Source organism: Peromyscus leucopus, chromosome 1, assembly GCF_004664715.2.
Source record: "Peromyscus leucopus breed LL Stock chromosome 1, UCI_PerLeu_2.1, whole genome shotgun sequence".
NCBI classification, from domain to species: Eukaryota; Metazoa; Chordata; class Mammalia; order Rodentia; family Cricetidae; genus Peromyscus; species Peromyscus leucopus.
Window position 1 is genome coordinate 73,240,606 of NC_051063.1, and position 20,114 is coordinate 73,260,719.

Consider the following 20,114-nt stretch of genomic DNA (forward strand, 5'->3'; position numbering starts at 1 on the left):
TTTGCAATGCTAAGGAATAAAGGCGATGCTGGTTCAGTCAGCAGCATCAGTCATTAGAAGGGACCTAGAGCAGAGGGCAGAGCAGTGATTGATAAGGCAACGATGAGACTAGGCTAATGACCTTGGTAAAGAAACTCCCAGAATGGGTCAGATTGACAAGCAGAGATGAAGAAAGGTAAGAGCTTTTGAGGAAATGAAGAAATGGTGATTCATTGGCAGGAGTCTTTATGACAGGTGTCTTTCGTTTTCTGATTCATTAGCCTTATTTAAGGAAGTAAAAATCCACACGGTATTATTAATCTTGTGCACAAAACTGCAAGTTAGCATTTCTAGAGTGTACTTCCCTTTGGAATGTCTACAGATACTAACCTAATTCATGACTAGAGGAAGCGGGAAATACAGTGTGACAGGGCAAGACAATGCAGAGGTTGCTCCATCTTGTATTCCTGCTGAAGCCGTTTCCAGGTATAATTTGAATCTGATCTTGATGGGGAATCCCATGGAAAACTACCCAGCTCTATTCTAGGTACCAAGGGTCAGAGTGTCTTAGCTAACTTATCTTAGCCTTTGTTAAAAGTGCTTGTTTGTCCGGACCCTCCTCCAGCTAACCATTCACCTTAGCTGCCTGTTTGTGCGGAACCTCCTCAGCCAGCTAAAGGTTATCTCAGCTTCTGTTAAAACTGCTTACTCTTCGAAGTCCTGCAGCTGCTGAGTGAGGTTCCTCAACTTTTAAGACCTGTCTTTAAAAACCTGTGTTCTGGACACTCGGGGCCACACCTAGGTCGCAGCTGGCTGGAATAAAGACTTTCAACCCTGTAACATACAGAAAAGGAATGAAATACTCACACAGTGGGCCTTTTAAAATTAAAGGTTACTATTTCTGGATTTTGTTTATGTTGAGTCTTTGATTTCTCCTTCAAACTTGATGAACGCACTTCACATACACTCTGGTGACTGCTTATAGAAAATTACATTCGACTATCTTTTTCTTGCCAGAAGACAAACACATTTTTGGACAGGGGTACACCTGAGGCCCAGGAGCCTGATCTCAGTTCCACCATTGGTTCAGCTGTTTGTTTAATGCCTTTTGTCACCTAACAGTATTCTGCGGCGCTAAATGCCGAGCTCCACGATCGGGTGACGTGCGGAGTGGAATAACACTTGATCAACCCTGGTCGCATTACCCCAAATGCGACCGAGCAGCATATACTCCACAGGCTGGCGTAGGAAGGGCACTGGCGTCCTCTCCCGAGGTCCTCAGATTGGGAGCTAGTCTTAAGGTGGCTTGAACTAAGGAGATTGCACCTATCTGCTCTGGGACTACCCTCAGGGTCCCCAACCCGCCCTGTCCGCCCCCAAACCATCGCTGGTCGGCTGACAGCCAACGTCGAAAAAACCTCTTCGTTTACGCATGCAGAGTATCGCGCATGCGTACGGCACCTGCGACGGGAGCGAGAAAGTCACAAGCGACAGCCTCAATCGCATCCCGCTAAGATTTTGAACATTTAGAAGGCAGAAGATATGCGCATGCGCATTTACGGTAGTTGGTTTCCCGGGATTTGAAGGAGAAAAAAAAAGAACCGGAAGTTGTACTGAACCTTCACCTCCGCTCGGCACTGAAGGAAACGCAAGCTCCGCGAGAGAGGTTCCGGCGCTGCTTGGGCTTGGAGGAGACAGAATGGAGACCGCGATCGAAGATCCCGGGCTGGACCGCGGCCCGACGCTGACCTCGTCCTGGGATGCGGCGTGCGGGGCGCTGACCCAAAGCCTCCTTCTTACCCGGATTGGGCCAGGTGCCCAAGACTTGAACTTCGAGCCGCTGCTGGCCCCGCCAGCTCCGGGGTATGCCGGGCCGGGGCCGGGTGACAGCCACGCTGCTGAGGAGCGGGGAGGAGGACGGGAGCCGAGCGAGGCCGCGGGGCCGGCTGGGGTGGGCTGAGGGAGCGGTGCCGGGAGGTGGGCGAGGCTGCGGGCAAGGGCTGCGCGCTGGGACGGAGAGGGCTGGAAACTCGGGTTCAGGATCCTAGAGTCAGCGGGAACACCTCCCCAGGCTCCTGTTTAGAACCCTCCTCGCCACCACCCCGAAACCAGCCAACTTTCTTTTCAGGGGAACTGGAGCGGGACAAGTCCAACCATAAAGAACCACGGCAACTTAGAAAAAAACATATCGTTGTTTTTTCTTTACACACTGAGAACGTTTTTAATTGACTGCGATTAATTAGAGATTTGAGTAGAATGACCACGGTCTAGGAAAGGTGGAAGAGGATGCTCGACGCCTCAAACCTCCCTTCTTTATGAATTCATTGTGGAGCATCTGTTGGTGTTGGGAAAGGTTCTTGGCTCTCAGGGCAAGTAGAAGTGAGTTTGAAGAGATGGGTTATGGTTCTACTCAGAAAAGTTCTCTGTGTGATGTTTTATCAATTTCCTTCTCAGCCCTCCTGATTTGGTGAGTCTGAAGAGCAGCTTGAGCCCCCGAGATGAAAATCCCTGCTTCCTTTACCTGAAGTGTGGACCTAATGGGGGTGAAGAAATCCTTTCTGTTGGCATTCTGAGTTCAGCAAGAAACATGGAAGTATACTTAGGAGAGGAGTATTGTGGAACCAGTCGGGGCAAGAATGTCTGCACTGTCCTGGATGACAGGTTTGTGACTTGTCCAGGTGAAAGCATTAGTCTGAATCAGTGCCTTTATTCTTAGCTCTTTCAACATTTGTGGATAGTCTAACATTGACACCAGAGGTTAGGGGAGAGAAGTTAAAAACATACCAGTAAGTATAGGTTAGACCACTAAGCCTTCAAAATTCAAAAGACAGGGCAGATGAGCAGGCTTATAAATTCAGAAATTTAGGGCTAATTAACTGGAAGTGAACTGGTAGGTTGCTGGTAATTAGTGGAAGAGTTTTATTAGACTAAAGTCCTGGTAAGTATTCTTGTTTCTCAGCTAGGTGTGGTGGCACACACCTTTAAGGAGAATCTCTGTGAGTTCCAGGACAGCCAGGGCTGTTATGCAGAGGAAACCCTGTCTCAAAAACAAACAAACAAAAAAGGATTCTTTTTTCTCATTTATCTCAGTGGGGTCTATTTTACAACAACGAGACATTCTGAAACCCTGAATATACTTCCTTCTAGAAAGCTCCTTATAAATGATATATCAACCTAAGACTGCCACATCAGTGTGCTCATTAACCTATTATAAGACGGACAATTTGTGATTTTTTTTCCTAGTCTCTTTACAAGGTTCTGCCCAAATCTATCAATATAATCCAAACTCTTTATATTGTATGCATGTTAGAAATAGTAGTCGTATGTACAGAACTTTTAAATATGCCCTGTGCTACTTAGTTTAGTTTTCTCACTTAGCTGGTAAGTGGGAGATACAGCTCCTCCAAGCAGTGCAGCACAGCCAGGAACCTCTTACTCCCTGGGCCTGACCAGGAAAAGAGAATCCCAGGAAACATTTGTTCTTAAGTATATATTAATGCTTGTAATCATTGGCTGTTAAAATGAATTTTTTCATTTTAGTGAACATGAAAAGATTCTGTTGTACAAAAAATACCTAAAATTGGAGTCTCCCACACATGCTTGTAAAATAAAGGTAAGTCATCACTAAATTTTAAGATTTAAAGTTAATCAAATTGTTTTTGTTCTATACATACTTATTTTCTCTTGGTTTGGTAGTACAATTAGTCCAACTTGGTCCCTAGGTTTAGTTCAGAAATGTTTAGTTAGCTTGTAAAGGGATATTATTTTCTAAAACAACAACAACAAACCTATCAATCCTTTTTGACATTGAAATTCTCTTTAAAGTGGAGTAATTTCTTAGTTATAGAAAATGTTTTGTTGATATAGTAGTACTGTATTTTGAAGCATTGTGAAGCTCAGCTGAGAACATCTTAAAAATCTTTCTTTAAAACTGTAGTACCAAAAAAGGCAGAAGCAAACCTGGCCCTGTATGTTAAGAATGAAGGAAAAGTTCAAACGAGAGCCAGACATTTTAAGGAATTTAGACTGCTGTCTTTAGCCAGAAAATATTCTTGAGATAAACATTAATGATGTTGTCAGAGTTTAGGACTAGGTACTGAGTTGGAAAACTCAAGGCAAGTCAGAAATACTAATTCAGCTCTGTTGCCTACGAGTGCTTTGGGTAATGTCAGTTTTCTTAACTATCTGGACCTACTTTAAGAGGAAAATTAATGGGTTCTAGCTTTATTCTTAGGTCCTTTTTATCTCTGAAATTATGTGCTTATTATCACAGAGGACAGTAAGACTTAATTTTAAGATGAGAAAAAAAAAAATAAATGATTTTCATTGAAGAGCCCAGTTTCCAGAACTGGTTATTCCGATGTCAGTTTAAGTGGAAATATCTAACAGCTTGTAAAGGCATGTAAATTAAGTGATTTAGTTTATCTAGTGAATATTTAGTACCTATTGATAACAGACATTGCACTAGGCGCTTAGGAATATCAATTGAAAATGGAAGTGCCAGCCTCCATGTTGCTTATATATTAGTGGGACAAGACAGATGATAATCAGATTTACTGTATGTATATACTGTAGTCTCTGGTCACCAGTGGTATAGACCTTTATTCCCAGCACTTGGGAGGCAGAGATAGAGGCAGGTGGATCTCTATGAGTTCAAGTCCAGCCTGATCTACATAGCAAGTTCTAGGACAGGTATGGCTATGTAGAGAGACCATGTCTCAAAGAACAAATAGACAAAATATACTGTAGTCAATGATGAAAAAGGCTCTTGGGATTACACAACATGCAGAAGACAGTAGATCCCAGTATGGTAACACACACCTATAATCCCAGCACTCAGCAACATCCCAAGTTTGAGCCCAGCTAGATCTATGTACTGAGTTCCAGACCATCCAGTGCTTCCCTGAGATTCTGTCTGAAGAAACTGAAAAATAAAAATACATAGATGAAAGAAGGGAGGTAATAACGAGGTAGAATATAAATTTAATGAACATTTCCTTAGCTGTTGAGGACTATCATGTATTAGGGACCACACTCAGAGTTTGTAGAGCCTGGGTTTTTACTGATCTGTGTCTTTGTGACAGGAGTCTATGTGTCTCCCAAAGTGAATAATTTTTAAAAGTTACTGCTCCATGGAAGTGAGTGTTAGTCTGAAGAGAGCTTTCAATTGGGGAATCCCTCTGGCCTATGTGAAAGCCTGTGTAAATGTTCCTGTTCAGAATTCTGAGCACTTACTCAGTGATACATAGTGGCTCTTTTGGCTCAAACCTCTGCAGTCATCTTACGGTCCTCTGGTTTACTTTTAGCATGTGCCCAGGACTGCTTGGTGACAAAGTAGCAGAACTCAGAATCTAAACTGGGGTTTTGTCCGATTTAACCCTTCCCTTTATACCACATATGAACCGTCTTTGGGTTCAGAACCATGCACAGCCCAAACTGTCAGTGATGAGAGGACGGCCTGGTGGCGAGCACTGACCTGGCACACATGAGACCCTGGTTACTATTCTCTCAGTACCCCAAAGTGAGTGGGAAGACACCATAAACAAAGATGGAAAGTCTGTAATGATAAAAGCCAGGAGAGCCGGGTTCCAAGCTTGACTTACACCGCTGAGTATCATATATCCCCACCCTACCCCCCCCCCCCGCTGCCGTTAGAAAGTCACCCCGAACTCCACTTTCTATGTAAGTCACCAGCTATCACGTATAAAGTAGTTCTCACATGACATCCCTTCATTTCTGAACTACACAAGACTGAATTATGGTTCGGATTTAGATAAATGCTGTATGGGCATCTGGACACTTTTATTTTATATCAAATAATATTAAAGCCAGCTGGGGAATGCTAGGATCAAGGGCTCTTAGGTTTCTTCTTCTCCTCGGTGATACCGAGGACTCAGACCTGGGGCCTTGAGCATGGTAGTCAAGTGCTCTACCACTGAGTGATACCCCCAGCCAGCTGTGGCTTATTTTTAATTCCTTAAATCAAGTAAACAAACCTTTCATATTCTTTATGGGTATCCTATGGCTTGGGAAGGATTTCTTTGTTTAAGTATTTATGTTTGCCTCATGATACATTGGAATTTATTTTCTAACTTTGACTACTATAAAGAAAACTTGAAATACACTTGAAGTTAATTTTTAGGCTCTTGAACGCCCTGTCTTGCTTTGGTAGTACTAAGAAGTCACCTTAAGTGATGATCGTTTTTAATACCACTGTCATTTCCTGGAATGTTTTTGTTTCATGATAGCTGCTGTCCTTCGGTGAAAAGCAGTGTGTGCTCATCAGTAAAGTTGTGGTGCACGTGAGACCAAGGTCAGCCAGTCCTTCACCAAGTTCTTCTGCTCTAGGATCACGGATAGACCTCGACAGTATCCAAACCATAATGGAGTCCATGGGGTCAAAGTTATCTCCTGGAGCTCAGCAGCTGATGAACATGATTAGGTTTCAGCAGCAGGCAAGTAGAGAGATGTTTTATTGAATTTTAAAATGCTGGTGTGGGGAGCTGGCTCAGTGGGAAAAGGCTTGCTGTGCAGGCCTGAGGACCCGAGTTTGGATCCCCAGAGTCCATGTAAAAACAGGAAGCATTATTAAACAGGCCTGTAATTCCTGTGTTCCCACCAAAAGATGGGAGGTGAAGACCTGAGAATCCCCTGATGTTCACAGGCCGCTTAGTCTGGTGTATACCAAGAGGTTTAGACCTTGTCCCAAAGAGGCGGAAGGTGAGAACTTGAGGTAATCCTGATTTCAGAGCTCCCCTGCTCCCAAACACACACACACACACACACACACACACACACACACACACACACTGCCCCTCCTCCAAAAAAAAAAAAAACAACCAAACATTTTTTAATGCCACCTTTAATATGATAATATAGTATATTGATTTTTTTCCTCTTAATTTCTACTGTTGTTTTAACTGTCATTTATTTTTAATTTTTATAAAAATCACATTTTGTAGACTTGCCCTTCTACAAATGTTCTGACTGCATAGTTTCAGTTTTCCCTGAATTCATTTTATGTGTTCATTCAGCAGTGAACACGACTCTGGCTTGCTTTCTCTTGACTGTATAAAGGTGATCAGATAGTGTGTAGCCAGTCTTTAAACACTGTACCTGGGGACTGATGAGATTAAGAAAGATGTACTGAAGTAAGTGGCATTTCATCTGGAATTAGAGAGGAAGGTAGGGCTAATCAGGTCCATCTAGAGGTTGGTTATTTTAGAGAAATGCTAGTAATGGATAAGATCTTCAGTGCTAGAAGGAGTGGGACCTAGCTAAGAAGTGAAAGGAAGTAAATAGACAGGAGAGATTTAAAGATTTGTGCTGGACATAGAGATCTAGCACAGAGATCACTTAAGTTTGTAAATGTTTTTGGCCTATTTTAAAAGAGATTTTATTCCACTCTTATGTGGAAGGTAAATCAAAAGAAAGTAAGACTACATCAGAGAGGCCAGCTGTATGTGATTTCCCTCACCCAGGTGAGCAGTGATGGGGTGCAGACTAAGTGTTGTACCATGATACTGCATTGCAAGATTAATAAACCATGAAGCATGGCGTCATTGGGACTAGACAGTTAACTTAATACCACTATTGAAGGAGAAAATAAAGTCACATGAGAAATTGAGGCTTTGAGGATGGCATTAACCAGAAATATAAATGGAACCAAAGGGATGAGGACACTTGGTAAAAGGTGTCTAATTTTGGGAATATCAAATTTAATTGGGAACAAAGGATTGCCTGGAAGGATATTTTGGCATTTGCAGACAGGATCAGGAGAGAGGAGGTGGCTGGCTACAAAGGAGGTTTGGGAAATGTACCCACAGTAGAAACCCTGTGAACAAAGAGTCTGAAACTGGAAAGCAAGACTCTTGGAGAGTAGCTACATTTAGCAAAATATGGGGAGAGGACGGAGGCCCAGAACAGGAGGTGCCAGCGCTATCAAGTAGCAGATGCCATCAGAGAGAGGCTCTAACGCCAGGTTAGCTGACACTGAGCTCTTGTCCTGTCACTCAGTAGTTCTGGCTCCCTCCGCAGGGTCAGCCATGTATTGTTATAAGGAAATTGTCTCCTAGAAAATTTAAGAGATGCTACTGTAAAGATCACAGGATTGATGTGGAAATTTAAGGAAAATACTGAAAACATTTGTAAATACTGCATGGTTTCACTGCTGAAGTCAGCATAGTCCTGGGGTATGGGTAAAGGAAGGAACCAGGGGAATCTAAGATTTCAGAACCACAAAAGCATTTTAAAACAAATGGCAGTCTCTGCTTTGTTTCCTGTCCAGCATGATCTCACTTGGGTTCCTTAGGTTCCTGCCGGTCCTTCTGCCCAGCCACAGCCCACCCTCAGCACCCAAGCAGAATGGACTCAAAGGGAAGCTACGCTCCCTGTTTCATGTGTAAAGCTCTGACCACTTGTCTTTGCATTTAGTAAGCATCTAGATATTTATATTATCTTGGCCCTCCTCCCCTCCTCATCTTGGCTACAGATCTTTGGATCTCTTGTTCCAGACATTCTCATGTTCCTGTTCCTCACATATACAGACGTGTTGCTACCCCCTGGCCTTTGTGTTCAGTTGTTTTCTTTGGCTAGAATTCTCCTCCTGTGATATTATTGATATCTATTTTCTTATTATTCTAATTTCACCTTAATCATTATATTCTTAATTAGACTTGTCACCCAATTTATAGTGCACAACCCTCTTAATCTTTATCATAGTTTCATTTTCACCCTTCTGACCACTTTGTTATGTATTTTTTAGTTACTGTTTTTGTTTTTCTCACTAAAGTGAGAATGCTGAGTGTTGGGTTTACAAGTGCAATCAGAGTCGTCTGTTTTGTTTGTGGCACTGTGTGTATATACACACATTTTCAGGTTTGGCTTATCATATAAATACTTCTTTGAGTGCTTCAGGAAGTGAGTTTAGATAACAATAGGATATAAAATACATTATGGAGGGTTAGTAGTAGCTGGGTTTGGGAGGTATTGAATGCAAACATTTTTTTCCCAAGAAGTTTAGACATAAAGAGGAAATTAGAAGGTGGATATATAAAGGAATATTGAGGATAATGGAAATATTTGTCAACTTGTGAGGTTTGTCCCTTTTTAGAAGTTATGGCAGTTTGATTTTTTTTTTTTTTTCCTTTCTTTTGTCTTATGCAAGGTCTCTCTATGTAGTGTGGGCTGTTCTGGAACTTGCTTTGTAGACCAGGCTGAGCTCAAACTCACAGACATTCTTCCTCCTGCCTCTGCCTCTGCCTACCTGGAGACAGCTGGGATTAAGGGCGTGCACCACTGTGTCTGGCTAGTCTGATTTTTCTTAAAGTATGATCCATGGAATGCAGAGTCCTTTGTAATGTCTTCAGAAGGTTGCATCCAGGCCCTTGCTTTTTACCTACTAAATCTGACAGGGTAGAATTCACAAATAAGTATTTTTGTTTTCTTTCTTTCTTCCTTTCTTCCTTCCTTTCTTTCTTTTAAGTAATTTATTTTTATTTTATGTGCATTGGTGTTTTGCCTGCATGTATGTCTGAGTGGGGGTGTCAGATCTTGTAGTTACAGACAGTTGTTAGCTGCCATGTGGGTGTTGGGAATTGAACCCAGGTCCTCTGGAAGAGCAGTCAGTGCTTTTAACCACTGAGCCATCTCTCCAGTCTCTTATTTTTTGTTTTTTGAGACAGGGTTTCTCTGTGTAACAGCCCTGGCTGTCCAAGAACTTGTTCTGTAGACCAGGCTGACCTGAAACTCAAGGAGATCAACCTGCCTCTGCCTCCTGAGTGATGGAATTAAAGGTGTGCGCCATCACCACCTGGCAGAAATCAATACTTTTAATGGTGACTTCTGGAGCAAAGTTCATGTGTATTATATTATCTCTTAGTAGAGATGTAAAAAAGCAGTAAGACAACTATGGAAGGATTATGGAAATGATTAAAGGAGAGTGAGGAATTAAATATAATCAGCACACTGATTTCTATGTTTCAAAAACTTGACTCTGGGAAAAAAATTCCTTTTTTTTTTTTTTTGGTTTTATTCTATTAATAATAATTTTTTTATTCCACAAGTTTCACTCAAAGAAAGTTATTAGATGAAAAACAGCAGTGTTCTTGGTGCTGTCCTTCTGTTTCCCAGAGGTAACCAAGGCAACAGTTGGTGGTGTGTCCTTGAGTTTTCTCTATGTATGGAACACATGGAAAAGACAGCCATGGTGATGGGTTACTACCATGTACCCTGTGACCAGAGAGTCTGGAATCTGTTTTCCATTACTGCACTTTATGTTTCTGCTGGCTAATTGTTATTGTTATTTTAACAAATACTTTTCCTTTTCTGATTATCTATTTTTTTTTTTTTTCTGCTAAACTAATGGCAACCCCATAGTTTTGACATGGACTATAGTGTAAATACCATTACTATTAGTATGTGTAGTTCAGTTCCCTGGAGAAGTGGCATTTTCATTATGACTAAATGAAGCTCCTTCAAGCTAAAGGAAAGATGTCAGATGTTATGATTGTGTAAAGAATATATTAAGATTTATTCAAAACTGGTGTTCAGTAGAACAGGATAAGTTGACAACAGGGTAACATTTCTCTACAAAGAGCCTTTTTGAAAATGAAGTTCAGTAAAAGGAGTTAGGTGGAGACTGTCTATTACAGACACCCCTTCCTACATACCTCTACTTTCCTGGCCATTATCCTCCTTTCCTCTTTGACATTTTCCCCTAAAATATTTATCATCATCTCCATCCTATAATATATTCCCTCTTCCCCTCTAGGCACCACCTGCTCATGTGTCGTGTAGGCTCCATGTGAGGTCAGGGATTTTAATTTGGTTTGCTCACTGACATATGTCTTATGCCTGAAATGGAATTTAGCACAAGATTTCTGGTAAAAGTTTGTTGGATAAATGCCTTGCAGATTTGGTGTGGCTTAATAATAATATTTAGATGAATATATTAACGTAGTTTCTTCAGCTAATCTTGGTGATTACTTTGTGGACCTATCTCTCAAAAACTGTTGACTAGCTGGGCAGCGTTGGTGCGTGCCTTTAATGTTGCTGCTGTCCTTTAATCCCAGCACTTGGGAGGCAGATCTCTGTGAGTTCCAGGCCAGCCCCGTCTACAGAGTGAGATCCAGAACAGGTACCAAAACTCCACAGATAAACCCTGTCTTGAAAAACAAAAAACAAACAAACAAACAAAAAGCTGTTGTCTAGTCATAATGGGAGATGATAATCCTTTTTTTTTTTTTTTTTTTTTTTAAAGTCCATGATTGGCGTCTAGGTTTTGAAGTTGAAATCAAGTCACTTGTCTTGACAGTGTTTGTTAGACTGGAGGTCATTTACTTTTCTTTACTAGAAAAATTGAAAGGCATAATAGGAAAGTGGTCAGCCTTCCTTTTAAGATAAGCCAGGGTCTTCTTATGAGTTTAGTTGTGGCCCCAGAATATAACTCTCATTATCCTAGAAATTTTTAAAGCAACCAGCCACGGAGTAGGTTATTTCAGTCATCAAAAATGTCACAGATATACCCATAGAACATCTACTCCTATAGTGCAACTGTCCACCATGTAACTTCCATGAAAACTCATCGTAAAAGATAGGACCAGGTAAAATGAATAGTTTTATATATATTGAAAATTGGGCATATATTGAAAAATATATTGAAAATTGGGCATTTTGGGTTGAATTTTGAGAAGGTAATTGATTGGGGGTTATAGAGATTGTTCAGCAGTCAAGCATACTTGCTGCTCTTACAAATGCCCTGAGTCCTGTTTCCAGCATCAATATCAGGTGGCTCACAACTGCTTATGACTCCCGTTCCAGAAGCCAACACCTTCTTCTTACCCCTGTGGGCACCTCCACATACCTGGTACATATATGTGCATATGTACATAAAAATAAAAAATCTAAAAGAAAATGATCAACTCTTCTGACTAATCTTATATGTTACTGTCTTAAGGAAGCCTTTAGTAGTGAAAACATTATAGCCTGTTAGTGTATTTTACTATCATAGTAGTGTATATTTTAATATGTTCCTTAGGAGAAGCAACTGAAATGATTAAAGGAAGTTTATGTCCCAACCCTGCCACTTACTGTCTGGTTTCCGAGGGCAGTAACCTATCCCTTTGGTTTCCTCTCCTTAGCATTGAACAGTAACAGCTTTCTTCATGGGGATACAGGGATGCATTTGATGATCAACCAAACAATGCACAGTGCCCGACTTCTAGCAGGACTCCAAAGCTCAGCCTTCACTCTTTACTCTTCCCTTGTTTTCCTTGCTCAGAAATGTCTTCCCATTGGAGATGAGCTTCAGTCGATGTTGGGAACCACAGGATACAAACATCTGATCGCACTGCAGTCTTCGCCTTCTTCAGGAGTCTTAGATAAGGCGTCCTCTACACCGTTTCCTTTTAGAACTGGATTGACACCTTCCGCCATCTCTGAAAATTTAAAGGCTCTTATTGATAAAAGCACACAGCCGCCTGGAGAAGGAAATACCACAAACCACGATGAGTGTCACCTTGTACCACAAAACCATTCCCTTCTCGAAAGTGATCTTAAAAACGCAGTGTCTTCTTTCTTACCGAAGAAGGCGAGTGGCAACTCAAACGCGCCCAACTCTGAGCTGCTGCCTTTCCTGCAGAATTTATGTAGTCAGGTGAACCATCTCCGTGTGGGACATAATGCCAGGTGGCAAGAAAACGTCTCCAAGCCCCGAGAGAGCATTGTTGGTGTTTCGTAAGTATTTTCTCTTAAAGCAATTAGAGTTGAGACTTGGTAGGTGGGAGAGGAAGATGAAGGGAAACAGATTTGCCTCGGGTGCACTACCCGATGAGCTGTTGCCAGCAGTTACAGTTGTCGTTGACACACTTACTAGGAATGGGATAGAGTGGACTGACTGCATTAAAGGGGATGTCTGGAATTGGTGTTGTACAGTTTCAGGGCTGCAATACAAAGCTATGGGCTTGAATTTGGAAGAACTGTAAGAATTACAGTTTTTGACTTGGTGTGTTATGCATGCCATTGTAACAGATTACTTTTGTAGCTTGTTTATAGTAAAAAACTATACAGGGTTTCTTGCTGTGTCCAGAGCTCCCTGATTTGGCAAGGTTAGCTGGCCAGTCGGACATCATCTCCCTGCCTCCTCAGCAGGCCACAGCAGCAGGTTTCTTAGGGAGTATGCTGGGGATGGGAACTCAGGTCTTCATACTTGAATGGCAATTTCTTTCCAAACTAAGCCATCTCCTCAGTCCCAGCATTCAGTATTGTAATTTTACTTTTTAATTTGTATTCTGAGAATCTAGCTTGGGTCTTCATGCTTACAAGGCAGTTCTTTTAGTGACTGGGCTGTCTCCCTTACCACTGCACCTGGTCATCTGCAGCCCTAGGGATTAAACCCAAGGCTTCTTGCATGCTGGAAAAACACTCAAGCAACAGAGCCCAGCCTCAGCTTATCCTTTGATTGCCTTTGCTCTCTGTTCTCGGTCGTCTGACTAGGCAGAGCAGTTAATAGGAGAGTTGTGCATTCAGGACTGTGGCCACTGTTGTAGCTTTAGAGCTGACAGTGTGCCATGGGGAGAGCGGTTGGAGAGACCAGTGCAAGTGGTGCATCTTGTCTGCTCTTTGGCTGGCTCACTTTCTTGTTTTTGTCATAAAAGAGAAAATTGATATACTTAAAATTTTTATTTTTAGGATGGAAGAACAGCCTATTTGCTCCTACTTGGAAAAGATTCTTTCTAAAAACATGGAACTGATGGAAAAGAAGCTTATGGACCACATTGATGAGAGGATCTACCAGCTCCAGGAGCACATAGATGCTAAAATGGCTTTGTTAGTGGACTTGCTGCGAAATCCCAACTCCCCACCCCCAGGGATGCCTCTAAGACACTATGACTCCAGGGAAAGACTTTCCAATGGAGAGAGATAAGCTATCGACATGCACAATTATTGCAGATATTTATTACATATTTATTACAAAGCCCAAATCCAAAAAGGTTATGGAAATCAAGTCTTGAATGTCCTTTGAAGGATCGTTGTCTTACATGGTGACCTCAGTGCTCATTTTCATGGCATTTGCTACTGTGTATCCAGGTCTGTGCACAACAGCCACCCTGATGCAGTCCTAAGTTATTTTGCTTGCCATAGTTCATTCTTACAGAAATGTGTACGTGTATTGCTCAAGTGTTTGGGATGTGTAAGAACTTCTAATGCAGTTCATTAGTCTGTATTGTATATTACATATGTTTGAAGTGAATTTTTTATTTATACAGATACCTACCTATAAAATATAGTCTCAGGAGTATGAAAAGTAATGCTATGATTTTTTTTCTAATTATTTTTGGAAAGTTGGGTACCTGAACTCTTTCATTCAGATTCCCAGTTTACATTTCCTGTTGTTTCTCGGAGATGGATATGTGCAGAGCTCAGGCTGTCTGGGATAGTTTACAGAGCGAGGGGTAGCGCTGTTGTTCATTACAGCGCCGCTGTAGATTGCTCATTTTCAATCCCACTATTTCAGGGGTGGTGCTGCAGGGAAAATGGAAGGAAATTCTTTTCTGGAACTGACAGTTTCTTCTCCCAGAGGCCTTTTCTAGCATGTATGATGTGTGACATTCTTAGACTCTAAAACGAGGATTAAGATAGATGAATCTAGGGGTTTGTAATCTTCAGCAGACTGAATTTTCAGAACTAACTTACATCCTTTTCGGTAATACGGCTGTACCTAAATGCACCTGCTCTTAAGATCACCTGGAAGTGAATAGAACTCTTTTTAGCTAATTTGCTTATATTGTTTCTTTCTCTCTTCCTTCCTTCCTTCCTTCTTTTTCTTTTCTTTCTTCCTTTCTTTCCTTCTTTCTCTTTCTTTTCTTTTCTTTCTTCCTTTCGTCTTTCTTTTCTCTCTCCTCTTTTTGTAAGAACAGGGATATTTCCTACTTGTCCATCATTTTAGCAAACTGTTCTTTAAAATGCCTGTTGGTTTTGATCACGGCAGAGGTGACATAGCACGTAGGTCACACCACACTTTTGCTGGTGTTTGGGCTATGGTTGGCAGGATAGTCATACCATGTGCAGATGTAAGATGCACTTCCTGATCCGTGAGGAGTAATCCACTCGCTTACGGCTCCAGTCCATGGTTTTGCAGCTTTTGGTAGTTGTGGTTCTTACAGAATACCATCCATGACTTAGTAGTGCCCTCAGCCCATAAATCATTAGCTGGGGCTGCCCAGGTCAGCAAGATGGGATGAGACCCCTAATTGAAGGCTTTGAAACCTTCTCCATCTCAGTCTGACACACCTTTCCAGCCTCCTCTCCACTGCCAAAGCCTGCATTTTCACCTCTGGTCCTTGTGACATAGGCACTAATCAGGGAGCAGGAAGGGCCCATGGGAAGCAGTTATAGAAAAGCAGGAAGTGTGAAAGATGGAAATACATCCCATAAACTATGCGATGTCTGTCATAGCGTAACACGGACCCTGAAGATTTACAGCGTCTCCAGGAAATCCTGTGCTGGGGATGAGAACGGCCTGAAGGCCACTAGAACAGAACCTGTCAGAAAAGACGGCTCACAGTTCCGATGAGTTATTTCACAGCTGGGCCTACACATGCCTATGTATACTTGTTTCCTAGCTTTTGTTTCTTCTTCTCTGTAGATTGTAACACTGCTATAGGAAAAGACGGGAGAAAGGAACATCTCCCCATCCCCACGATCCCCTGGTTCTGGTGAAAAGTATAAACAAAACCATTTCCCTTTTCTGTCTCTTGACTTTTTTAGTGGCTGGTAGCAGAACCTCCAGATGCAGATAACAGCTTGATATGGGATCCATAAACATCAAATTGGGCTTTGGGTTGGGAAAAAAACAAACAAACCAACCCTTTAATTGTGGACATCATGCTTGGTCTTGTGCTGTGCACCCTGATGTGACAAAGAAAATATTCCTAGTCAAAATAGTTTAAAATATGACCACCAAGAAGAGCCTGTGCGCCAGGGCTCGGGAAGTCCTCCCTCCCGCTGTGTGTACTTTTGCTCTGTAATAAAACTGTCCTCTCTTTCCTCTTCTTATCTCTGATTTCTTTATCTGGCGGTGATAAGAAACTGCTAACACCTAGTAGAACTAGCAGGCCTTCTCTGAGACCTTCCTGGACTTGGCCCCCAGCAGCTCTTAACTGCCCATGGTCTCCCCGTCTACCTCTGATGACCCTGGGAGACATTTAAAGGTCTTCACACCAAGGATGTGTCCCTTGTCCCGGCTGCTCATATTAAGGACCCTTGCTCATCTCTGTGTCTTGCTTGCGTCTCTTTGAAGCCTGAATCTCATTTAGCGTGGTGTTTACCGGCCATGACTTTCCCTCCTGAACTGGTTCTCCAGCCTGTGCACCCAAATCTTCTCTTGCAGAGCCCAGTATTGTAGAACAGGGGGTGCTCAAGGAAATTCTCTGTGAGATGAACTAGAGTTTCTACATTGCACTGTGTGTGTGTGTGTGTGTGTGTGTGTCTGTCTGTCTGTCTGTCTGTCTGTCTGTCTTTGGGTGTGTGCAGATGTGCACGTGGAGGTCTGAGTTTATGGGTGTTTCTCAGATCTTGTCCCTGCTAGACTAGGCCTAAGATGCAGAACTCACCTCCTGGTCCCACCATGTCTGGAGCTACCTCACTGCTCTGTATGATTGGGGATGAGATAGGCTACGCAGAGAAGATTATGCAGAGAAAAGGGAGCCTTCACTCTAAAGTGTGGTTCTAGCCTTCTTACTACCTGAAAATAAAGAATCCCAGGACAGTTACTACTAATATTTGCTCTAAAGGTTGCCTACATACAGGCAATATTTCTTTGATATAGAAATATTTCCAAAAAAAATGAAAGTTAAAAAGCTGGGCATGATGGTGCACACCTTTAATCCCAGCATTCAGAGGCTGATCTCTGAGTTGGAGGCCAGCCTGGTCTACATAGCAAGTTCTAGGCTAGCCAAGCCTACCTACAAAGTGAGACCTTTTATAAAAACAACAACAAAAAACAAACAAACAAACAAAAACCGAAAGAATGTTAAGGCAGTAGTAACCAGGTTTAAGGCCTGAGTGTACATGGCTTTGAGTATGTATGTCCTTAATGTTCTCCTGAGTATTTTCTGGGAACCCCCACTAGCAAAACAGTTAACTGTTGTTCACAGTGAAGATACCCCAAATTCATGCACCCCGGTGGTCTGATGTGTTACAGTTGTAGTTCTGTCCAGCATACCTCAGGAGTCTTCCTGTGACTGCACTTACATTTAACAACCCTTTCAAGATATAACTTTGGAAATCAACAAAACCTTAATCTATGACTATTATAAAGAAATGAAGGATGCTTCTCCCTTAATCCCACACCCACATTTTTGGATGTGATTTACTTTTCCCTGAGCACTTCTCTATTAACCTCTGTTCTTAAACTTTTTTAATAAACCACAACTATGCTTACCAGCTTGTCCTGTAATTCTTTGCTGCACCATACCAAAGATTTGGCTTTCTCTGAGTGGACGTCCCTAAGTGGGAGGTGGGGTGAGGGGGTTACTCCTTCTCAAGCTGCAGATGCCAGAATTGTCTCCAGCACCGGCACTACTGACATGGAAGTTGTTCTGTGAGAGTTTAGATTATATACTGTTTTATGTAGCCAAGGCTGGCCTTGAACTTTCTGATCCTCTTGCCTCTGCTGCTTCCTGAATGCTGGGATTTCAGACCTGTACCATAATGCCTGGCCAAGGCTTTATTCTTTTGTTGACAAGGACAGTAGCTGTGACTTGTCTCTAGAGTGAATGATAACAGAACGGCCGGAACCTCTTAAGTATCCTGAGCAATGATCTCCAGTTACAAAACAAAATCATAGCAAATCTAGTTTTAAGATGGGCAGAGGGGATGAAAGCAGAGCTTTTCATCAGAGGGCCAATAAAAGCAGAAATGAGTGAAAACTGGACCAGACATCTCAAAGCTAGTTCTTATGGAGCTAAAACAGAACTCACTTGTTCTTGTAGCTCACATAAATGGTGCCTATGTGGACTTGGCACTGTGCGTGTCCTGTGTTCTGAAAAACTGGCGGGTTTTTAAGTTCAGGCTAATGTGGCACATAATCTGTGTCACCGTGATGGCTGTTCTTGGTTGTTAACTTCATCTGAAATTAGCTGAAACCCAAGCAGCTGAACATATCAGTGTGTGTGTGTGTGGGGGGGGGGGTTACTTCATTAATCCTTTTAAGAGGGAAGAGCCACTTTTAAGATGGATCTTTTGGGGTGGAAAAATACACCTTTAATCATGATCTTTTGAGGTGGGAAGACATACCTTAAATCTGGGCTACATCTTCTGGTGGCAGCCTATTATAAAGGACACGGGAGAAAGAAGCTTGCTCTCTGCCTGCTTGCTCTCACCCTCATCATTCCTTCATTGGCATTAGAGCCTACTTCTTCAAGATTCTGGTGCACACTGAAGACCAGCTGAGACATCCAGCCTCTTTTTTTTTTTTTTTTTTGGTTTTTCGAGACAGGGTTTCTCTGTGTAGCTTTGCGCCTTTCCTGGAACTCACTTGGTAGCCCAGGCTGGCCTCGAACTCACAGAGATCCGCCTGGCTCTGCCTCCCGAGTGCTGGGATTAAAGGCATGCGCCACCACCGCCCGGCGACATCCAGCCTCTTGGACTGAGCAGCTGCTGGATTCTTGGACCTTCTGTTAGTAGACAGCCATTGTTGGATTAACTGGACCACAGCCTATAAGCCACTCTAGTGTGTGTGTGTGTGTGTGTGTGTGTGTGTGTGTGTGTGTGTGTGTGGATTTCATTCATTCTATAAGTTCTATTCCTCTAGAGAACCCTGGCTAGTACAGATTTTGGTATCAGACTCTTCTGATACTTCTAGAGCAACAGAAATATAAGGATGAATTTTTAAAGTATCTGAAGTAAGCCTTTCAATTTGCCAACACCTACAATTCCTGAAAGCTTCTTCAGTTACTGACACCTCTCCTAGGAACTTGGAGTATACTGAAAGCCCATGGTGGGAACAATTTTACAGAAGTAAGGTGATAAATGCACTTGATGAACCTGAGTCACCAACTGTGATTTGGTAACTCTGTATATAAAGCTTCTGACAGTTTGTGGGGAAAATAAGGGCAATGATGCTGCTGGCTGGTTGCTCCTAGCATCTCTGGGTAATTGACAAAGAATGAGCTCCATGATAAATTAACTAACTTCTAGCATCTCAGGATGTGGTGGAGGACAACGGTGAACTCAGTGACACAAATGGCCCGTTGCAGACGCACAGAAACATTCCAAAGGTTTCTAAGTGTGCCCTGGAAGAGCATCTTCTGTGCAGCAGCCACAGAGCTCAAGTTGCAGAGAATCAAACCAACGCATTCATTATAAGGTTGGCTGAATTACAGGGAAAATTCAAGTCCCAGTCTCTTTTGGCAGTTCAAGGACATTAATTGGTAAAGAATGGGATCCTGTAACTTGGGATGGAGATCTCTGGGAGAACTCTATTAAGACTGAGAATTTTGAGGCCTCAGATTCTCAAGGATTTATCTCGCCTGAGAAAGAAGTCTCTCTACCCTCAGCAGAAGATGTGTTCACACTCCAACCCCCTGAAATGTTGCCTTTTTCTGCCTTTGACTGAGGAAATCAATCTGTCATGGTCTGCTAAACCAGCAGTGACTTTCTCTGAAGGAGATGCCAGGCAAGAGAATTCCGATGTCCCTCAAGGCCCACCAATAGTTATCTCTAGACCTATAACCAGACTTAAGGCAAAGCAGGCTCCTAGAGGGGAGGTAGAAAGTGTAGTCCATGAGGAAATGTGCTACACTACTAAAGAGCTTTGCTCTTTAATGAGTTTGCTAATTGATTCAAGCAGAAATCTGGGGAATATGTGTGGAAATGGATTTTGAGGGTGTGGGATGATAGAGGAAAGAACATAAAACTGTATCAGGCTGAATTTATTGATATAGACACACTGAATGGAGATATTAGGTTTAATATGGAAGCTTGCACAGTTTTTAAAGAAGTGTCGGGCTGGAGAGATGGCTCAGGGGTTAAGAGCACCAACTGCTCTTCCAGAGGTCCTGAGTTCAATTCCCAGCAACCACATGGTGGCTCACAACCATCTGTAATGAGATCTGGCACCCTCCTCTGTATAC

The 20,114-nt window shown here is 42.4% G+C and overlaps 1 protein-coding gene across 1 annotated transcript; it reads left to right on the top strand.

Annotated features, from left to right (window-relative positions):
• Window positions 1-1,572: 1,572 nt before the first annotated feature.
• Window positions 1,573-16,024, top strand: C1H10orf88 (chromosome 1 C10orf88 homolog). The gene is made up of 6 exons (XM_028868388.2): window positions 1,573-1,842; window positions 2,434-2,640; window positions 3,520-3,592; window positions 6,228-6,434; window positions 12,260-12,714; window positions 13,669-16,024. The coding sequence occupies exons 1-6, from the start codon at window positions 1,679-1,681 to the stop codon at window positions 13,901-13,903; spliced, it is 1,341 nt and encodes a 446-aa protein (XP_028724221.1). The 5' UTR covers window positions 1,573-1,678; the 3' UTR covers window positions 13,904-16,024.
• Window positions 16,025-20,114: the final 4,090 nt, after the last annotated feature.